Source organism: Leucoraja erinacea, chromosome 10 (assembly GCF_028641065.1).
Source record: "Leucoraja erinacea ecotype New England chromosome 10, Leri_hhj_1, whole genome shotgun sequence".
Lineage (NCBI taxonomy): Eukaryota > Metazoa > Chordata > Chondrichthyes > Rajiformes > Rajidae > Leucoraja > Leucoraja erinaceus.
The window spans coordinates 54,061,852-54,080,691 of NC_073386.1; the positions used below are offsets into that span (position 1 = coordinate 54,061,852).

General features: G+C 44.9%; 1 protein-coding gene across 1 annotated transcript in view; it reads right to left on the reverse strand.

Annotated features, from left to right (window-relative positions):
- Window positions 1–18,840, reverse strand: part of kcnt2 (potassium channel, subfamily T, member 2) — a 311,774-nt gene that overhangs the window by 198,568 nt on the left and 94,366 nt on the right. Inside the window, 4 exon segments of the mRNA XM_055641239.1 lie at window positions 1,474–1,690; window positions 4,879–5,108; window positions 8,767–8,916; window positions 12,501–12,609. Coding sequence (XP_055497214.1) covers window positions 1,474–1,690; window positions 4,879–5,108; window positions 8,767–8,916; window positions 12,501–12,609 — 706 coding nt within the window.

Sequence of the window (18,840 nt, forward strand, 5' to 3'; positions counted from 1 at the left end):
ACATTCTCCCTGTGATCGTGTGGGTTTTCGCTGGGTGCTCCGGTTTCCTCCCACATTCCCAGGTTTGTAGGTTAATTTGCTTCTGTAACTTGTCCCTACTGTATAGGAAAGTGCTATAGTACTAGTCGCCGCGGGCTCGGTGGGCCGAAGGGCCTGTTTCCCCGCTGTATCTCTAAAGTCTCAAAGATAAAAGACATTTGGACAGGTACATGGTTAGGAAAGATTTAGAGGGATGTGGGTGAAAAGCAGGCAGGTGGGACTGGTATAGATGGGGCATCTTGTTCGGTGTGGGCAAGTTGGTCTGAAGGGCCTATTTTTGAGCTGTTTCTCTACAGTCTAAAGTTTGTGCTGTACTGTTCTATGTTCTGTGTCCGTCCAATGTCTCCTTGTAGCTAATACCTCCTAATCTTCCTGCATCAAAGCACATAGCGCAGCAGGTTACTGAAGACACAGTGAGCCAGCGGTAAGGAGCGGAGGAGAGGTCTCCCTGACTAAAAGGTCCCCGGCAGGACAACAACTCAACCGCTCCAACTTTGAATCAATTTGTGACAAAGTTCTATAGCTTGAAACCAAAGACAAATGAACATAATGCCTGCTGGAGTTTACAATCAACAAACTGAACAAACCCAACACTGAGCACACCATTAATTAGGATGCAACACTTGCATTTTGTACTTGTTTTTCTCATTAATTATAAACGTATTTGTTATTTGGGCGCAGCTGGTAGAGCCGCTGCCTCACAGCGCCAGAGACCCGGGTTCGATCCTGACCTCAGGTGCTGTCTGTGTGGAGTTTGCACGTTCCCCCTATGTGTCTTCCCTCCTGGTGCTCTGGTTTCCTCCCACATCCCAGAGCAGTGCCGGGCTGATAGGTTAATCGGCCTCTGTAAATTGCTCCTATTGTGTAGGTGATTGGATGGGAAAGTGGGATAACGTCGAACTAGTGTGAACGGGTGATCGATGATCAGCATGGAATCGTTGGGCCGAAGGGCCGGTTTCCATATCTATCTCTCAATCAATCAATTATGCTCTGATCTTACAAAAGGCAGTGCGAAGAATATTATACAGTCCTATTTTCATGGACAGCCAGTTATTTGAGATATAATTTGTTTAATTCATCAACAGGTGATGCACCAGAGTATTCAGATCTCACATATTCTCAGACACTTTCTACACGGGTTCAAATAAAAAAAGCTGATTAAAGTGAAGCAATGAATCTGCTAGTTATAACTAACAGGGAGAGATTAATGCTGTCACCTTCAGGGAGACTGCTTCAAACCAACACATTAAAAATAATAAGATTGTATCTCTCATTAATATATCTTATCCTCTTTAAAATGTTAAATGAAAGCATGTAATCGGTTTGCATTTCTTGTAAACACATCTTTAATCACATTTTTAAACAGCTCTAATTAGAAAGTTCCAAAATATAATGTTTGCCGCACAGTGGAGTATTGAACTAGCGAAACCTAACTCCATGGCTGAGGATGATTCTTCATCAGAAGGGTTGGTTTCATCTTCCGACTGATCGCTTAGAAGCTCACTAGCTTGGATGGAGGTGACATCCGCTACTTCCAAAACCGGGGCGATGCTGGACCTCCTGCATTCTTTATCGCCAGCAGGCGGGAGGGTCAAAGTAGGGCCAGTCGGAGGTCGACACCTTGTATCCTGGACGTCTATGGCTACTGTGCCTAAAAGTAATTAAAATTATTAAAACAACCTGCAAATGAATCAAAGTAGACATACCTTGAGGACATTTCGCAGTGGAGTGGACAAAATGTGTGAGAAAGAACTGCTGATGCTGGATAAAATCGAAGGTAGACACAAAATGCTGGAGTAACTCGGCGGGTGAGGCAGCATCTATGGAGAAGCGTAGGAAGGAATTGCAAGTTGCTGGTTTACACCAAAGATACCCTTCTGAAGAAGGGCTTTGACCCGAAACATCGCATATTCCTTATCTCCAGAGATACTGCCTGACCCACTGAGTTTCTCCAGCACTTTGTGTCTTCTTTTGTGGTAATGTACAATGTGGTATATGAACATAGATTTTACAACAGCCTTCAAATAATGTAGGAACAAGGAATAGCAGATGCTGGTTTACAAAAGAAGCTAGAGTAACTCAGCGAGTCAGGCTGCATCTCTGAAGAACTTGGATGGGTGACATTTCAGGTCAGGACCTTTCTTCAGACTGATGCATCAGTGTGAAGAAGGGTCCTAAGCGGAAATGTCACCCATCCATGTTCTCCAGGGATTCTGCCTGACCCGCTGAGTTATCCCAGCAATGTTTGCCTTTTTTTGGTTAATGATGTGTACACTGTGGCATCCAAAAAATGATTTTCCAACGACTTTAAAATTGATTCATGGCAACTTGCATTTGCTGCTTGATGAACTATTCATTGTGGGTCACATTTTATTGAAACAGAAGATCTCATGACATGCTCCGTTTGGCAACAGTTGTAAATCGTAGGTTTTAAAGTCCGTGTGTTTGCTGCCGTGTGTTTGCTGGGTGTTTTACACCAGTGATTTGAAGCATGAAGAGCAAAGGCCACAGGCCATCTGGGACTTCAGCAGTACGAGGAACAGGGAGGCACAGTGGTGCAGCGATAGAGTTGCTGCCTCAGAGAGCTAGAGACTCGGTTTCAATCCTGACCACGGGTGCTGTCTGTACGGAGTTTGTACATTCTCGCCGTGACCTGCGTGGGTTTTCCCCAGTTGCTCCGGCTTCCTCCCACATTCTAAAGACGTGCAGGTTTGTGGGCTAATTGTGGGCTTCTGTAAATTGTAAATTGTCTCTCGTGTGTGTGTGTGTGTGTGTGTGTGTGTGTGTGTGTGTGTGTGTGTGTGTGTGTGTGTGTGTGTGTGTGTGTGTGTGTGTGTGTGTGTGTGTGTGTGTGTGTGTGTGTGTGTGTGTGTGTGTGTGTGTGTGTAGGATAGTGCTAGTGTACGGGGTGATCACTGGTTGCCGCAGACTTGGTGGGCTGAAGGGCCTGTTTCCGCATTTTATCTCTAAATTAAACAAAACTAAACAGACAAGATTATACCACACTGATAAGAGAAAAAATATAGTGTAATAAAAAGGAGAAGGGTGTGAGGGTAACATAGCATTGGATGTTCAGTGTCAAATTAAAGAGAAAAAGATGTGGAGGCAGAAAGAATGGACAATGGGTGAAGCAAGACAAAGGAAAAAACAAACAGGAACGAGTAAAGATAAAATATATTATAAGTTCATAATAACTTGTTCGAACCGAATTAGGCCATTCAGCCCATCAAATAGACTGCCATTTTACTCATGGCTGATCTATCTTTCCCTCTCAATCCCATTCTCCTGCCTTCTCCCAATTAGATTTGAAGTTGAAATCTGATCGTTTTTTAAAGTTTTGCAAAACAGTTTGCACTTGAAAGTTTGAGATTTCACACTTCCACAATTCTCTTCTTGTCTCACACTTTCCATCTTTTCATCTCTGGCCTTTGTCCAACCATCCACCAATCAAAACCCCTCCATCATCTGTATCCACCTATCACTTGCCAGACTTTTGCCGCCCCTACCTCTTCCAACTTTCTCCCCCTTCTCCTCACTTCCTCCACCACCACAATCACTCTGAAGAAGGGTCCTGACCCGAAAAGTCACCAATCCATGTTCTTCACAGATGCTGCCCGACCAACTGTCTTACTCCAGGGGAAAAAAAGGAGGCTTCGGATTGATTGTCCTATCAACAACCAGAGAGTGGTCCTGAGCTAACATCTACCTCACTGAAGACCCTTGGACTAACTTTAATCAGACTTTACCTTGCATTAAACGTTATTCCCTTGATCCTGTATCTGTACACTGTGGGTGGCTCGATTGTAATCATGTATAGTCTTTCCACTGACTGGATAGCAGGCAACAAAAAGCTTTTCATTGCATGAGTACACTTGGCATTAATAAGCTGAACTAAATTAAACTTAAACATTTCATGTAAAAGTGATTTTCTTGTGATTGAATTGGAAGGCAAAATGTTACTGTTTCAGTTCAGAGGTACAGCACGGACACAGGCCTTTTGCCCACTGAGCCCACGCTGACCATCAATCGCCTGTACACACTAGTTCTATGTTATCGCACTTTCTCATCCACTTCCTACACACTAGGGGCAATTGACAGAGGGTCGATTAACCTATACTGTAAACTTTATTTTGCTTTAGAGATACAGCACAGAAACAGGCCCTTTGGTTCGGTAAATCCACTCCGACCAACAATCCCCATACACTAGCACAATTCTACACACTAGAGACAGTTTACAATTTTTACTGAAGCCAATTAACCTACGAACCTGTAGTGTGGAGGTAACCGGAGCACCTGGAGAAAGCCCAAGTGGTCACAGGGAAAACGTACAAACTCCATGCAGAAGCACCTGTAGTCAGGGTCGAACGCGGGTCTCTGGCACTGTGAGGTAGTGGTCTACCACTGTGCCGCTCTCAGACTCACAAGTGTATGGACTAAACTTTCTTGATACTTGCCTAACTCTTGCTTTGCACCTTGTGAGGTCAGATTTAGATTAGTTTAGATTAGAGATACAGCACGGAAACAGATCCTTCGGCCCACAAAGTCTACACCGACCAGTGATCCCCACACATTAATGCTACTCTGCACACACTAGGGACAATTTTACATTTACAGCAAGCCAATTAACCTACATACCTGCACGTCTTTGGAGTGTTGGAGGAAACCGAAGATCACGGAGAAAACCCACGCAGTTCACGGGCAGAACATACTAACTCCGTACAAACAGCACCCATAGTCAGGATCGAACCCGGGACTCTGGCGCTGTAAGGCAGCAACTCTACCGCTGCGCCACCGTGCTATGCTAAATGAGCAGAGAATGTAGCAGGTTGATGTACGTACCCATACTGGCGATGATGCTGTGAACAGGTAGTCTGGAAGCTCCGTGATACATCGTATTTGAAATACTATTTATGCTTTGTTCATTTTGCTTTATAAAAGCAGAGTTTTCTTCCTTGGTAATGTTAATATAAAAACAGATATCAGTGGAACTCATGAGAAACTGAGGACCGGGATTAAGTAGAATATTTTTATTTTCTTCTCTCTTCACAGCTATGAGACACGCTCCGTACCTGTAGAAGATCAGAAAAAAGGGAGGTTGAACATAGAAACATAGAAAATAGGTGCAGGAGTAGACCATTCGGCCCTTCGAGCCTGCACCGCCATTCAATATGACCATGGCTGATCATCCAACTCAGTATCCTGTACCTGCCTTCTCTCCATACCCCCTGATCCCTTTAGCCACAAGGGCCACATCTAACTCATTCTTAAATATAGCCAATGAACTGGCTTCAACTACCTTCTGTGGCAGAGAATTCCAGAGATTCACCACTCTCTGTGTGAAAAAAGTTTTTCTCATCTCGGTCCTAAAATATTTCCCCCTTATCCTTAAACTGTGACCCCTTGTTCTGAACTTCCCCAACATCTGGAACAATCTTCCTGCATCTAGCCTGCCCAATCCCTTAAGCATTTTGTAAGTTTCTATCAGATCCCCCCTCAATCTTCTGAACATTTCAGTAAAACACAGCGTGCTGGAGGAACCTGCAAGATGGCTCCAGAACAAGCGGCTCTCTGCATGCTGTTTCAGAAATGGATCTATTGTACGCATGGACAGTATAAGTGGATTGGATAGCAGCAGAACAAGCTTTTCACTGTGATTCTGGACGCAAAACAATAAATAAACCAGTGAACTCAGCGGGTCAGGCAGCATCTGTAGACTAGAGGTACTAGTACTAGAGGTACTATAGGACTAGACTGTAGACAGGCGACACCAGGCGACTTCAGACTGAATACTTCATAGGATTGATAGACGTTGATTTTACTTTTTTAACATCTGATAAATACTAATGTAAAGTTTAACAAAAGCAGCTAATACTGGGAACACTCAGTCTTCGACCTGAAACGTTAAAGGGCCTGTCCCACTTTCACAACCTAATTTACGACATCTGCCGAGTTTGCCCTTAACTCATACTCGCGGCATGGTCGTCACGAGGTCATAGGAGGTCATAGGTAAATCGTAGCAGGCCCTGATGCTAGTCGTAGGTACTCGTGGCATCAAGTAGGTCAGGGCGTTTTTTCTAGCATGATGAAAAATGTCCACGAGTAAAAAAGATCGTGAATTAGATTGTGAAAGTGGGACAGGCCCTTTACTCATTTTTTTCTTTTCAGAGATGCTGCCTGATCTAGAGTCATAGAGTCATACAGCATAGAAAGAGGCCCTTCGGCCCAACTCAGCCACACAACCAAGATGTCCCATCTACACTTGGCCCACCTGCCCACGTTTGGTCCATAACCCTCTAAACCTATCCTGTATCTTAAATGCTGTTTAGTTTATTTTGGTTTAATTTAGTTTTGAGGCCCTTCGGCCCACCGAGTCCGCACTGACCAGCGATCCCCGCACATTAGCACTATCCTGCACACACTAGGGACAATCTACATTTATACCATGCCAACTAACCTGCAAACCTGTACGTCTTTGGAGTGTGAAACCAAATATCTCGGCGAAAACCCGCGCAGTCACGGGGAGAACGTACAAACTCTGCACAGACAGCACCCGTAGTTGGGATCGAACAAGGGTCTCTGGTGCTACAAGTGCTGTAAAGCAGCAACTCTACCACTGCGTCACCCCAGTTATAGTACCTGCCTCCTCTGGCAACTCGTTCCATACACCCACCTCACTCTGAATGAAAAACGTGTTCCTCAGGTTCCTATTAAATCTTTGCCTTCTCACCATTAATCTATGTCCTCTGGTACTTGATTCCCCTACTCTGGTAAAAGTCTCACCCTATCTATCCCCCTTCATGACCTTCTTCACCTCTATAAGACCATGCAGCCTCCGGCGCTCCAGTGGTCTGCTGGGTTTTTGCAACAGATAGAAGCCAGAGCAGACTTTTGAACTTCTCTGCTCCATTCATTAAGGCCATGGCAGAACTTTCACCTCACAGCCACTGGGCGGCACAGTGGTACAGCGGTAGAGTTGCTGCCTTACAGCGCCAGGGACCCGCGTTCGATCCTTTCTATGGGTGCTGTCTGTACAGTGCTTGTACATTCTTCCTGTGACTGCATGTGCTACAGTTTCCAATTAACCTACAAACCAGACGTGCAGCTTTGTAGGTTAATTGGCTTCTGCAAATTATCCCTAGTGTGTATGATTGAACTAGTGTATGGGTGATCACTGGTCGGGGTGGACTCAGTGGACTAAAGGTCCTGTTTTCATGCTGTATCTCCAAATTAAACATACTAATCCCATACAGTTCCTCCTGACACGGGAGGCCATTTAAACCTTCCAGTAAATGCCTGTTCTCGGAACACATCTGCATTCCCATAAATCATTATTCCACAGTGTGTAATGGTTTCAATATGCTTTTGCAATAGCATTGTTTAAGAAATAGCAAAAACATTCTGAATATATAAACATTTAAGTTGTAAATTCTTCGCTCAGACTTCGCTAATTTCGCTGACAGAAATTTCTCAACACTTTAGCAATCTGTGAAAGTAATTGAATAATCAGTATAACTTCATAATTCACATTTGAATGATTCAGAGCCACACGCTGTTAAAACTGGTTTAGGCAAAGTGTGAAAACTCAATCCTGCAGATTCAAGGTAGACAAAAATGCTGGAGAAACTTAGCTGGGAGGCAGCATCTATGGAGCGAAGGAAATAGGCAACATTTCGGGTCAAAACCCTTCAAAATCGAAGGTAGAACATCTACCTTGTGTCTATTTTCCAGCATCTGCAGTTCCTTCTTAAACCTCCAGATTCAAGGACAGTTTCTTCCCAGCTGTTATCAGGCAAGTGAACCATCCTTTCACCAATGGGAGTGTCGCATTGGAGACATTTGAATTATCTTTAATTGGACTTTATCAGACTTTACCTTGTACTAAATATTGTACCTTTTATCTGGACATTGTGGATAGCTTGATTGTAATCATCTAGTCTTTTCCTTGACTGGATAGCATGCAAACAAAACCTTTTCACCGTAACTCGGTACATGTGATAATAGCAAACTAAACTAAACATTTAAATGTTATTGTAGTATTATTTTACTCATTGCCATTTACAATTTTTACAATTCAACATTTGAAGGGTCACCTGCAGAAAAGTTAAAAATATAGAGATGCACAGAGTCTCTTGCTTAGAGTAGATGAATCGGGGACAAGAGGATATTAAGGTGAATGGGAAGAGATTAAATAGGAACCTGAAGGGTAACTTTTTCACACAAAGGGTGGTGGGTGTATGTAACGAGCTGCCGGAGGAGGTAGTTGAGGCAGGGACTGTCTCAACGTTCAAGAAACAGTTAGTCAGGTACATGGAAAGGACAGGTTTGGAAGGATATAGGCCAAACATGGGCAGGTGGGACTAGTGTAGCTGGGACATGTTGGCTGGTGTAGGCAGATTGGGACAATGGACCTGTTTCCACACTGTATCACTCCATGACTATGACTCTATGAGAAGATAAAACATCTGCCGTAATGATGCAGGACAAAGCATGGACACAAAAAGCTGGAGTAACTCAGCGGGACAGGCATCATCTTTGGAGAGAAGGAATGGATGACGTTTCGGGTCGAGACCCTTCTTCAGACCCGGAATGTCATCCATTCCTTCTCTCCAGAGATGCTGCCTGTCCCACTGAGTGACTCCAGCCTTTTGTGTCTATCTTCGGTTTAAACCAGCATCTGCAGTTCCTTCTTACACAGGACAAGGCAAAGTCAGGATCAAACATGCTTACTTTTTATGTGCATGAAATGAAGTGTAGGTGAAGCTCTTGCCCTCATATTCAGCAAAGAAGGTGCTGTCTTCCATTTTAATGTGATAGACTTCATTGCCTGAACATTTGCCGTACATCGTTTGCCACTGCTCGTGTGTTTGGTGACCATCCCTGAAAAAATAAACCCACAACAAAAATTATCTGCAAGTAAATATCATAGTCAATATAGTTTAGTTTAGTGTAGAGACTAAATGGAAACAGGCCATTCGGCCCCTGAGTCCGTCTCGATCATCGATCATGCATTTACACTAGTTCTATATCATCACACTATCTCAACCACTCTATATACACTAGGGACAATTTACAGAAGTCAATTAACCTACAAACACGCACGTCTTTGGGAAGCGCGAGGAAATAGGAATACCCGGAGGTAACCCACGCGGTCACAGTGAGAAGGTGCAAACTCTGCACAGATAGCACCCGAAGTCAGGATTGAACCCGGATCTCCAGCACTGTGAGGCAGCACCTCTACCAGTTGTGCCACTGTGCCGCCTTGTAAAAAAATTGGTCACTATTTGCGGTTTAGGTTTATTTTTGTCACATGTACAGAGGTACAGTGAAAAGCTTTGTTTGCATGCTATCCAAACAGGTTAGATAATACGATACATCAACACAGTCAAGTCAAATTCATGTGCCGTAGATAGAGCAAAGCAGAAGATACAGAGTGCATAACAGCATTGTAGCGCATCATTTCCACAGACAAAGTCCAATGTCCGCAATGGGGTAGAGGTAGGTCAGACAGTACCCTAATTTATGTGGAGAATTAATCCTGGTAGTTCCATAGACAACAGGTACACAGTTGATAGATACATCATTGCACACAAGCACGTATTTCACCTGTTTATGGCTTGCTTCGTTCCTGCGAGTTGTCTAAATGCCTCCCATGGCGCTGATCTAAAAATGATGAAATGATGTGCAATCAGTCTACGTCTGTTACTTCTCACTCGATAACTCACTGTTGCATTCCACACTGTGAAGTGTATTAATAATGCAGAGCCTTTTATTTCATATACAATCATAAAAGAGCCTGTTCCAACTAAAAGTCTCAATTAAACAGAAATGACTTCATTTTCACTGTCATGAAAATTAACAAGATCACCAAGAGTTAAGCCTCGTTGTTTGAATAATGCTGGGGATTGAAAAATCCACCTGAACTTTCAAGTACAAATTATTTTCATTGTCTAATTACATTTGCAACATTTTCTGCAGCAGCTCACATCAATGTCAGCCTAAATTTTGCCCTCATATCTTTAGACTTTTGATTTTAGAGGTACAGCGTGGAAATAGGCCGTTCAGCCCACCGAGTCCACGCCGACCAGCGATTACCCTGTACAGTATCACTATCCGACACACTGGGGACAACTGACAATTTTACTGAAGCCAATTAACCTACAAACCAAAGATAGACACAAAAAGCTGGAGTAACTCAGTGGGACAGGCAGTATCTCTGGAGAGAAGGAATGGGTGACATTTCAGGATGAGACCCTTCATTAGACTGAAAATCACAGGAAAGGGAAACGACAGATATGGATGATGATGGGGAGAGATAAAGAACAATGAATGAAAGATATGCAAATATGTGATGATGATAAAGGAAACAGGCCATTGTTAGCTGTTTGTTGAGTGGAAACGAGAAGCTGGTGCGACTTGGGTGGGGAGGGGATAGAGAGAGAGTGAATGCCGGGGTTACTTGCAGTTAGAGAAACCAATATTCATACCACTGGGCTGTAAGGTGCCCTAGCAAAATATGAGATGCTGTTCATCCAATTTGTGTTTAGCCTCACTCTGACAATGGAGGAGACCCAGGACAGAAAGGTCAATGTGGGAATGGGAAGGAGAATCAAAGTGTCCAGCAACCGGGAGATCAGGTGGGTTCAGGCGGGCTGAACGAAGGTGTTCAGTAAAACGATCGCCCAGTCTGCGTTTGGTCTCTCTGATGCATAAGAGTCCACATCTTGAACAACGGATCAGGTGGAGGTGCAAGTGAACCTCTGCCTATCCTGAAAGGACCATTGGAGTCCCTGGACAGAGTCAAGGGAGGAGAAATAGGGACATGTGTTGCATCTTCTGTGGTTGCAGGGGAAGGTATCTGGGGAGGGGGTGGTTTGGGTGAGAAGGGATGAGTTAACTGGGGAGTTGCGGTGTGTTGCATGCAACGGTTGAAGGGGTGAAAGGTAAGGACCAGGGGGACTCTGTCTCTGTTGCCACTAGGGGGAGGAGTGCAAGGGCAGAGGGGTACCGAGGAGACACAAGTGAGGGCCTCATCTCTGATGGGAGAGGGGAAATCCCGTTCCCTAAAGAATGAGGACATCTCGGATGTTCTAGCATGGAACACCTCATCTTGGGCGCAGATGTGGCGTATACGGAGGAATTAGGGGTAGGGGATAGAATCTTTGCAGGAAGCAGGGTGGAAAGAAGTGTAGTCAAGATAGTTGTGGGAGTCAGTGGGTTTTTGTAATAGACATCAGTCGATAGTTTATTTCCTGTGATGGAGACTGCGAGATCAAGAAAGGGTAGGGAGATGTCTGAGATGGTCCAGGTAATTTGTGTGCAGGATGAAAATTGGTGGTGAAGTTGATGAGGTCCATGAGTTCTGCATGGGTGCAGGAGGTAGCACCGATGCAGTCATCAATGTAACAGAGATAGAGTTCGGGGATAGTTCCAGTGTACGCCTGGAACAGGGATTGTTCAATATACCCTACAAAGAGTCAGGCATAGCTGGGGCCCATGCAGATGCCCTTAGCTACGTCTTGTACCTGGAGGAAGTGGGAGGAGTCAAAGGAGAAGTTGTTGAGGGTGAGGACCAGCTCCGCTAGGTGGAGTAGAATGTCAGTAGAGGGAAATTGGATGGTTCTGCGGTTGCGGAAGAAACGGAGGGCTTTAAGGCCTTCCAGGTGGGGGATAGAGGTGTAGAGTGACTGAACATCCATAGTAAAGATGAGGGAGTGGGGGCTCGGAAAGCGGAATTCATTAAAGCGACGAAGGGCATGTGAGGTATCTTGGACATAGGTCGGGAGAGATTGGTCCAGGGGGGATAGGATGGAGTCAAGGTACGTGAAAATCATTTCAGTGGGACAGGAGTAGGCAGAAACAATGGGTCTGCCAGGGCAGTTGTGTTTATGGATTTTGGGGAGCAGGTAAAACTGGGTTGTGTGGGGCTGGGAAAAGATAAGGTTGGAGGCTGTGGAAGGCAGACAGCCAGAAGTGATGAAATCTGAAATTGTCTGTGAGATTATGGCCTGGTGCTCATCTGTGGTGACCTACACAACTATAACCTACAAACCTGTACATCTTTGGAATGTGGGAGGAAACCGGAGCTCCCGGAGAAAACCCATATGGTCACAGGGAGAACGTACAAACTCCGTACAGACAGCACCCATGGTCAGGTTGGAACCTAGGTCTCTGGCGTTGTAAGGTAGCAACTCTACCGCTGCACTACTGTGTCACCCATATCCATATACTGATGTATCCACTCTCCCCTGACCCATGCAGAAGGTTTCGACCCAAAACGGCACCTATTGCTTTTTCTCTAAAGATGCTGCCCAACTCCAGCTTTTTGCATCTATCCTGATGTAGTTTAGATGGACTGATACAGTATACTCAGGGGTCTGGTCAAAATCACAGAATTTCAGGAAAGAAAGCTAATATATCATGCAAAGATAATATATATATATGATAATATATCAAGCACTTACTGGCTCCTGGAAGTGTGTACAAGCAGAGTGATCAGTGTTGATGTAGCTGGACAGATGCAGTTTAACGCCAGCATGGCATATTTGAATTCTTCTTCACATACAACATGATCTAAATAAAAATACATGAAACAATTAAATGGTGTAACTAGAATTGCATGAATTTATCAATTGACTTGTTAGTGAACTGACTATAATTTATTAATGCCGCACAGACACCTCACTTTTCACACCTCAGCGAAAACTATTTGTGTCACTGCACTATTACTGTTTATTCATTTGTCTTGTTTTTTTAATCTATATATACTGAACTTTTTGTTTGTTTATTTACAGGTTTTACAGAGTAACATATTTACATCTCTGACGTGCTGCTGCAAGTATGAATTTCATTCCTTCATTTGGCAATAAAACACTCATGATGATGTGTGTTGCAAAAAGAGGAAATTAACCAATCATTGTGAATTGTGCTGAAGCACGAAATTTGGGAAATTAGACCATTCGGCCCATCAAGCCTGTTGATCCATTCAATCATGGCCAATCTATTTTTCCTCATCCACCCCATTCTCCAGCCTTCTCCCTGTAACCTTTGACACCCTTGCTAATCAAGAACTCATCACTCTGCACTTTAAAATACCTAATGACTTGGCCTCCACCATCGTCTGTGGCAATGAATTCTACGCTATGGCTAAAGAAATTTCTCCTCATCTCCTTTTCTAAAGGCACGTCCTTTTATTCTGAAGCTGTGTCCTCTGGCCCTAGACTCTCCCATGACTAGAAAATCCTCTGCTCTATCCAAGCCTTTCCAACATCCACCAGCTAAATATTTTTTATATGAGATCACATATCTCAAGATATATTGTGCATGTGGTAGGATTTGAACCCTCTGTTAGCGGAGTGGATGAGTTGTTGTAATCATACTACTTGTAATACTTTGACACGTTCCAAAGACGTGTGGGTTTGTAGATTAATTGGCCTCCCAGTGTGTGGGACATAGAACTAGAGTACGGGTGATAGTTGGTCAGCGAGGACTCGATGGGCTAAAGGACTTGTTTCCATGCTGTATCCCTCAATCTACTCTAAACCTAAACTGAAAAGGGAATGGGCAGCTGAATACAATCTCAAAGATAGCAGGGAAACTCAGCAAGTGATAAAACAAGGTTTTTATTCTTTGCTTGCAATTTTCGTCCCGGTCTACTCTGGGAAAGTCTTGTTTCAATTCCAGCTAGATTGAACGGTGGCATGGCGGGTAGACCTCCTGCCTCTCAGCTGTCGTGACCTAGGTCAATCCCCATCCCCAGTGCTGTGTGGAGTTTGTACATCAATGAGGCAGAGGACTGGTTTCCGTGTTGATCGATTGAAAGATATAGCATGGAACCAGAACTGCTGTAGATTTGGGAGCAACAGCAGCAGGAGATTAGCAAGAGATATGACTGATTGGCTCTAGCCCAAGTGGGAGGAGAGAAGCGAGTCAGAGGGGTGAAAACAGTTGAAAAGTAGAGGACAAGGACAGGCAGACTTTACTCAGAACTGCTGTAGATTTGGGAGCAACAGCAGCTGGAGATTAGCAAGAGATATTCCTACAGTACGATTGTTACACCTAAGGTACTGGAAGAGAGAAGGTGGGAGACAGTGAGAAGGGGAGGGAAGCATGGAATGCAAATGTCCCCGGGTGGTGTACCTCTTGTGAACAGGTTCACCCGCTTAGAAGCTGTTGGGACAGAAGACGTGTTTACACTGAGCGGCGGACTGGCTTGCGATGCGAATAGGGCTGTTGAGCCAAAACCAAAAAGGCCTAAGGCAGGCAACGCCATTGTAGTGGGAGACTCCATTGTGAGAGGTACGGACAGGGGTTTCTGCGGCAACAGATGGGATGCGAGGATGGTGTGCTGCCTTCCTGGTGCCAGGATCCAGGATGTCATGGACAGAGTGCAGAAAATCCTCAAGGGCGAAGGTGAACATCCGGAAGTGGTAGTGCATGTCGGCACAAACGATGTCGGAAAGAAGGGGATGAATATTCTGCAGCATGACTTTAGAGAGCTCGGAAAAATGCTGAAAAGCAGGACCTCCATGGTTGTTATCTCCGGTTTGCTCCCAGTTCCTCGTGCTGGCGAGAGCAGGAACAGGGAGATACGGGACCTGAACGTGTGGCTGAGGAACTGGTGCACGGGGCAGGGATTTAGATTCTTAGATCACTGGGATCTGTTTTGGGGTAAGGGGGAACTGCACAAAAGGGACGGATTGCATCTTAACAGGTGTGGGACCAGCATTCTGGCAGGCAGGTTTGCCACTGCTACACGGGTGGTTTTAAACTGAATAAGGGGGGTGGGATGTCGAATGGGATAGTGGAGGATGGAGTTAAAGGGAAAGGGCTTCTTAAATGTGTGAGCATAGAGACAGAGGGGTGTAAAATGAGGGTAGAAGCAATAGGTAGCAAGGTGAAAAGTAAAAGTGGCAGGCAGACAAATCCAAGGCAAAAATCAAAAAGGGACACTTTTCAACATCATTGTATAAGGGGTAAGAGTGTTGTAAAAACAAGCCTGAAGGCTTTGTGTCTCAATGCAAGGAGCATTCGTAATAAGGTGGATGAGTTGAATGTGCAGATAGCTATTAATGACTATGATATAGTTGGGATCACGGAGACATGGCTCCAGGGTGACCAAGGCTGTGAGCTGAACATCCAGGGATATTCAATATTCAGGAGGGATAGAGAGAAAGGAAAAGGAGGCGGGGTAGCGTTGCTGATTAGAGAGGAGATTAACGCAATGGAAAGGAAGGACATTAGTTTGGAGGATGTGGAATCGGTATGGGTAGAGCTGCGAAACACTAAGGGGCAGAAAACGCTGGTGGGTGTTGTGTACAGGCCACCTAACAGTAGTAGTGAAGTTGGAGATGGTATCAAACAGGAAATTAGAAATGCGTGCGACAAAGGCAAAACAGTTATAACGGGTGACTTCAATCTACATATAAATTGGGTGAATCAAATTGGCAGGGGTGCTGAGGAAGAGGATTTCTTGGAATGTATGCGGGATAGTTTTCTAAATCAACATGTAGAGGAACCAACGAGAGAGCAGGCTATTTTAGACTGGGTATTGAGTAATGAGGAAGGGTTAGTTAGCAGTCTTGTTGTACGTGCCCCCTTGGGCAAGAGTGACCATAATATGGTTGAGTTCTTCATTAGGATGGAGAGTGACATTGTTAATTCAGAAACAATGGTTCTGAACTTAAAGAAAGGTAACTTTGAGGGTATGAGACGTGAATTGGCCAAGATTGACTGGCAATTAATTCTAAAAGGGTTGACGGTGGATATGCAATGGAAGACATTTAAAGACTGCATGGATGAACTACAAAAATTGTTCATCCCAGTTTGGCAAAAGAATAAATCAGGGAAGGTAGTACATCCGTGGATAACAAGGGAAATCAGGGATAGTGTCAAAGCGAAGGATGATGCGTACAAATTAGCCAGAAAAGGCAGCATACCGGAGGACTGGGAGAAATTCAGAGACCAGCAGAGGAGGACAAAGGGCTTAATTAGGAAAGGAAAAATGGATTATGAAAGAAAACTGGCAGGGAACATAAAAACTGACTGCAAAAGTTTTTATAGATATGTGAAAAGAAAGAGATTAGTTAAAACAAATGTAGGTCCCTTGCAGTCAGAAACAAGTGAGTTGATTATGGGGAACAAGGATATGGCAGACCAATTGAATAACTACTTCGGTTCCGTCTTCACTAAGGAAGACATAAATAATCTGCCGGAAATAGCAGGGGACCGCGGGTCAAAGGAGTTGGAGGAATTGAGTGAAATCCAGGTTAGCCGGGAAGTGGTGTTGGGTAAATTGAATGGATTAAAGGCCGATAAATCCCCAGGGCCAGATAGGCTGCATCCCAGAGTACTTAAGGAAGTAACTCCAGAAATAGTGGATGCATTAGTAATAATCTTTCAAAACTCTTTAGATTCTGGAGTAGTTCCTGAGGATTGGCGGGTAGCAAACGTAACCCCACTTTTTAAGAAGGGAGGGAGAGAGAAAACGGGGAATTACAGACCAGTTGGTCTAACATCGGTAGTGGGGAAACTGCTAGAGTCAGTTATTAAAGATGGGATTGCAGCACATTTGGAAAGTGGTGAAATCATTGGACAAAGTCAGCATGGATTTACAAAAGGTAAATCATGTCTAACGAATCTTATAGAATTTTTCGAGGATGTAACTAGGAGCGTGGATAGGGGAGAACCAGTGGATGTGGTGTATCTGGACTTCCAGAAGGCTTTCGATAGGGTCCCACATAAGAGATTAGTATACAAACTTAAAGCACATGGCATTGGGGGTTCAGTATTGATGTGGATAGAGAACTGGCTGGCAAACAGGAAGCAAAGAGTTGAGGTAAACGGGTCCTTTTCACAATGGCAGGCAGTGACTAGTGGGGTACCGCAAGGCTCAGTGATGGGACCCCAGCTATTTACAATATATATTAATGATCTGGATGAGGGAATTGAAAGCAATATCTCCAAGTTTGCGGATGACACTAAGCTGGGGGGCAGTGTTAGCTGTGAGGAGGATGCTAGGAGACTGCAAGGTGACTTGGATAGGCTGGGTGAGTGGGCAAATGTTTGGCAGGTGCAGTATAATGTGGATAAATGTGAGGTTATCCATTTTGGTGGCAAAAACAGGAAAGCAGACTATTATCTAAATGGTGGCCGACTAGGAAAAGGGGAGATGCAGCGAGACCTGGGTGTCATGGTACACCAGTCATTGAAAGTAGGCATGCAGGTGCAGCAGGCAGTGAAGAAAGCGAATGGTATGTTAGCTTTCATAGCAAAAGGATTTGAGTATAGGAGCAGGGAGGTTCTACTGCAGTTGTACAGGGTCTTGGTGAGACCACACCTGGAGTATTGCGTACAGTTTTGGTCTCCAAATCTCAGGAAGGACATTATTGCCATAGAGGGAGTGCAGAGAAGGTTCACCAGACTGATTCCTGGGATGTCAGGACTGTCTTATGAAGAAAGACTGGATAGACTTGGTTTATACTCTCTGGAATTTAGGAGATTGAGAGGGGATCTTATAGAAACTTACAAAATTCTTAAGGGGTTGGACAGGCTAGATGCAGGAAGTTTGCTCCCGATGTTGGGGAAGTCCAGGGCAAGGGGTCACAGCTTAAGGATAAGGGGGAAATCCTTTAAAACCGAGATGAGAAGAACTTTTTTTCACACAGAGAGTGGTGAATCTCTGGAACTCTCTGCCACAGCGGGTAGTTGAGGCCAGTTCATTGGCTATATTTAAGAGGGAGTTAGATGTGGCCCTTATGGCCAAGGGGATCAGAGGGTATGGAGAGAAGCCAGGTACGGGATACTGAGTTGGATGATCAGCCATGATCATATTGAATGGCGGTGCAGGCTCGAAGAGCCGAATGGCCTACTCCTGCACCTAATTTTTATGTTTCTATGTAACCAGGCCCTTTGCCCCACCATCCACTCCAACCATCGACCACCCAAATGACCCCAATAGTTCAATGTTATCCCACTATCTCATCCACTCCCTACATACCAGGGGCTACATGCAGAGGGCCAATAAACCTACAAACCCGCACGTGCGACGAAACCAGAGCACCCGGAGGAAACCCACCCAGACACAGTGAGAACATGCAAACTCCACACAGACAGGACTCGTAGTCAGGGTAGAACCCTTGTCTCTGGTGCTGTGAGGCAGCAGCTCTACCAGTGCACCACTGTGCCGCATGTGTTGTTTAAGACAAACAGAGTCTAAAAGAGGCAGATGCATCAACTCCAAAGAACACTCTATATCGTGAGTGTTGGGAATAGCCAAGAGTTGACTTAGTTATTTATGATTCAATGGTGCTTTATTGTCGCGGGGGGAACTCCACAGTGAAATTCTTTTTGCATTGCTCACACATGCACAAGTCACCATATTTTGGTGCTATATACAAAAGATCCAAAATCCAGTCCACATGTTTGTTGTACTGTAGCAGCTCCCGATCGAGGCTGTTGCAGGCCACCCTTCATCGCCCTTGACCAGCTCAGCCCACGAACCAATATCCCTCTCCTCGCCTGACCAACACTGTGTCCCAGGCCTCCTGCAGCAGACGTTGAAGGTGGTTGAGACAATACCCCGGTCCCTCTCCCACCAGCCCACTCCTCGTGCCCGTCATCACCCGCGGCTCCCTCCTCCTCGGCTCTCCGCTGATAGGGGCCGAGCTCGATGGCTTCTGAATGTCTCCACCAGGCCTTCCTTCGTCCAGCCACCAGGTCTCCTGGGGCGGTTCTGGCTTTGCGGCACAACCCGGGAATCACGGGAGCAACATTTGAATCATTTTTCATACTTTATAGACTTAA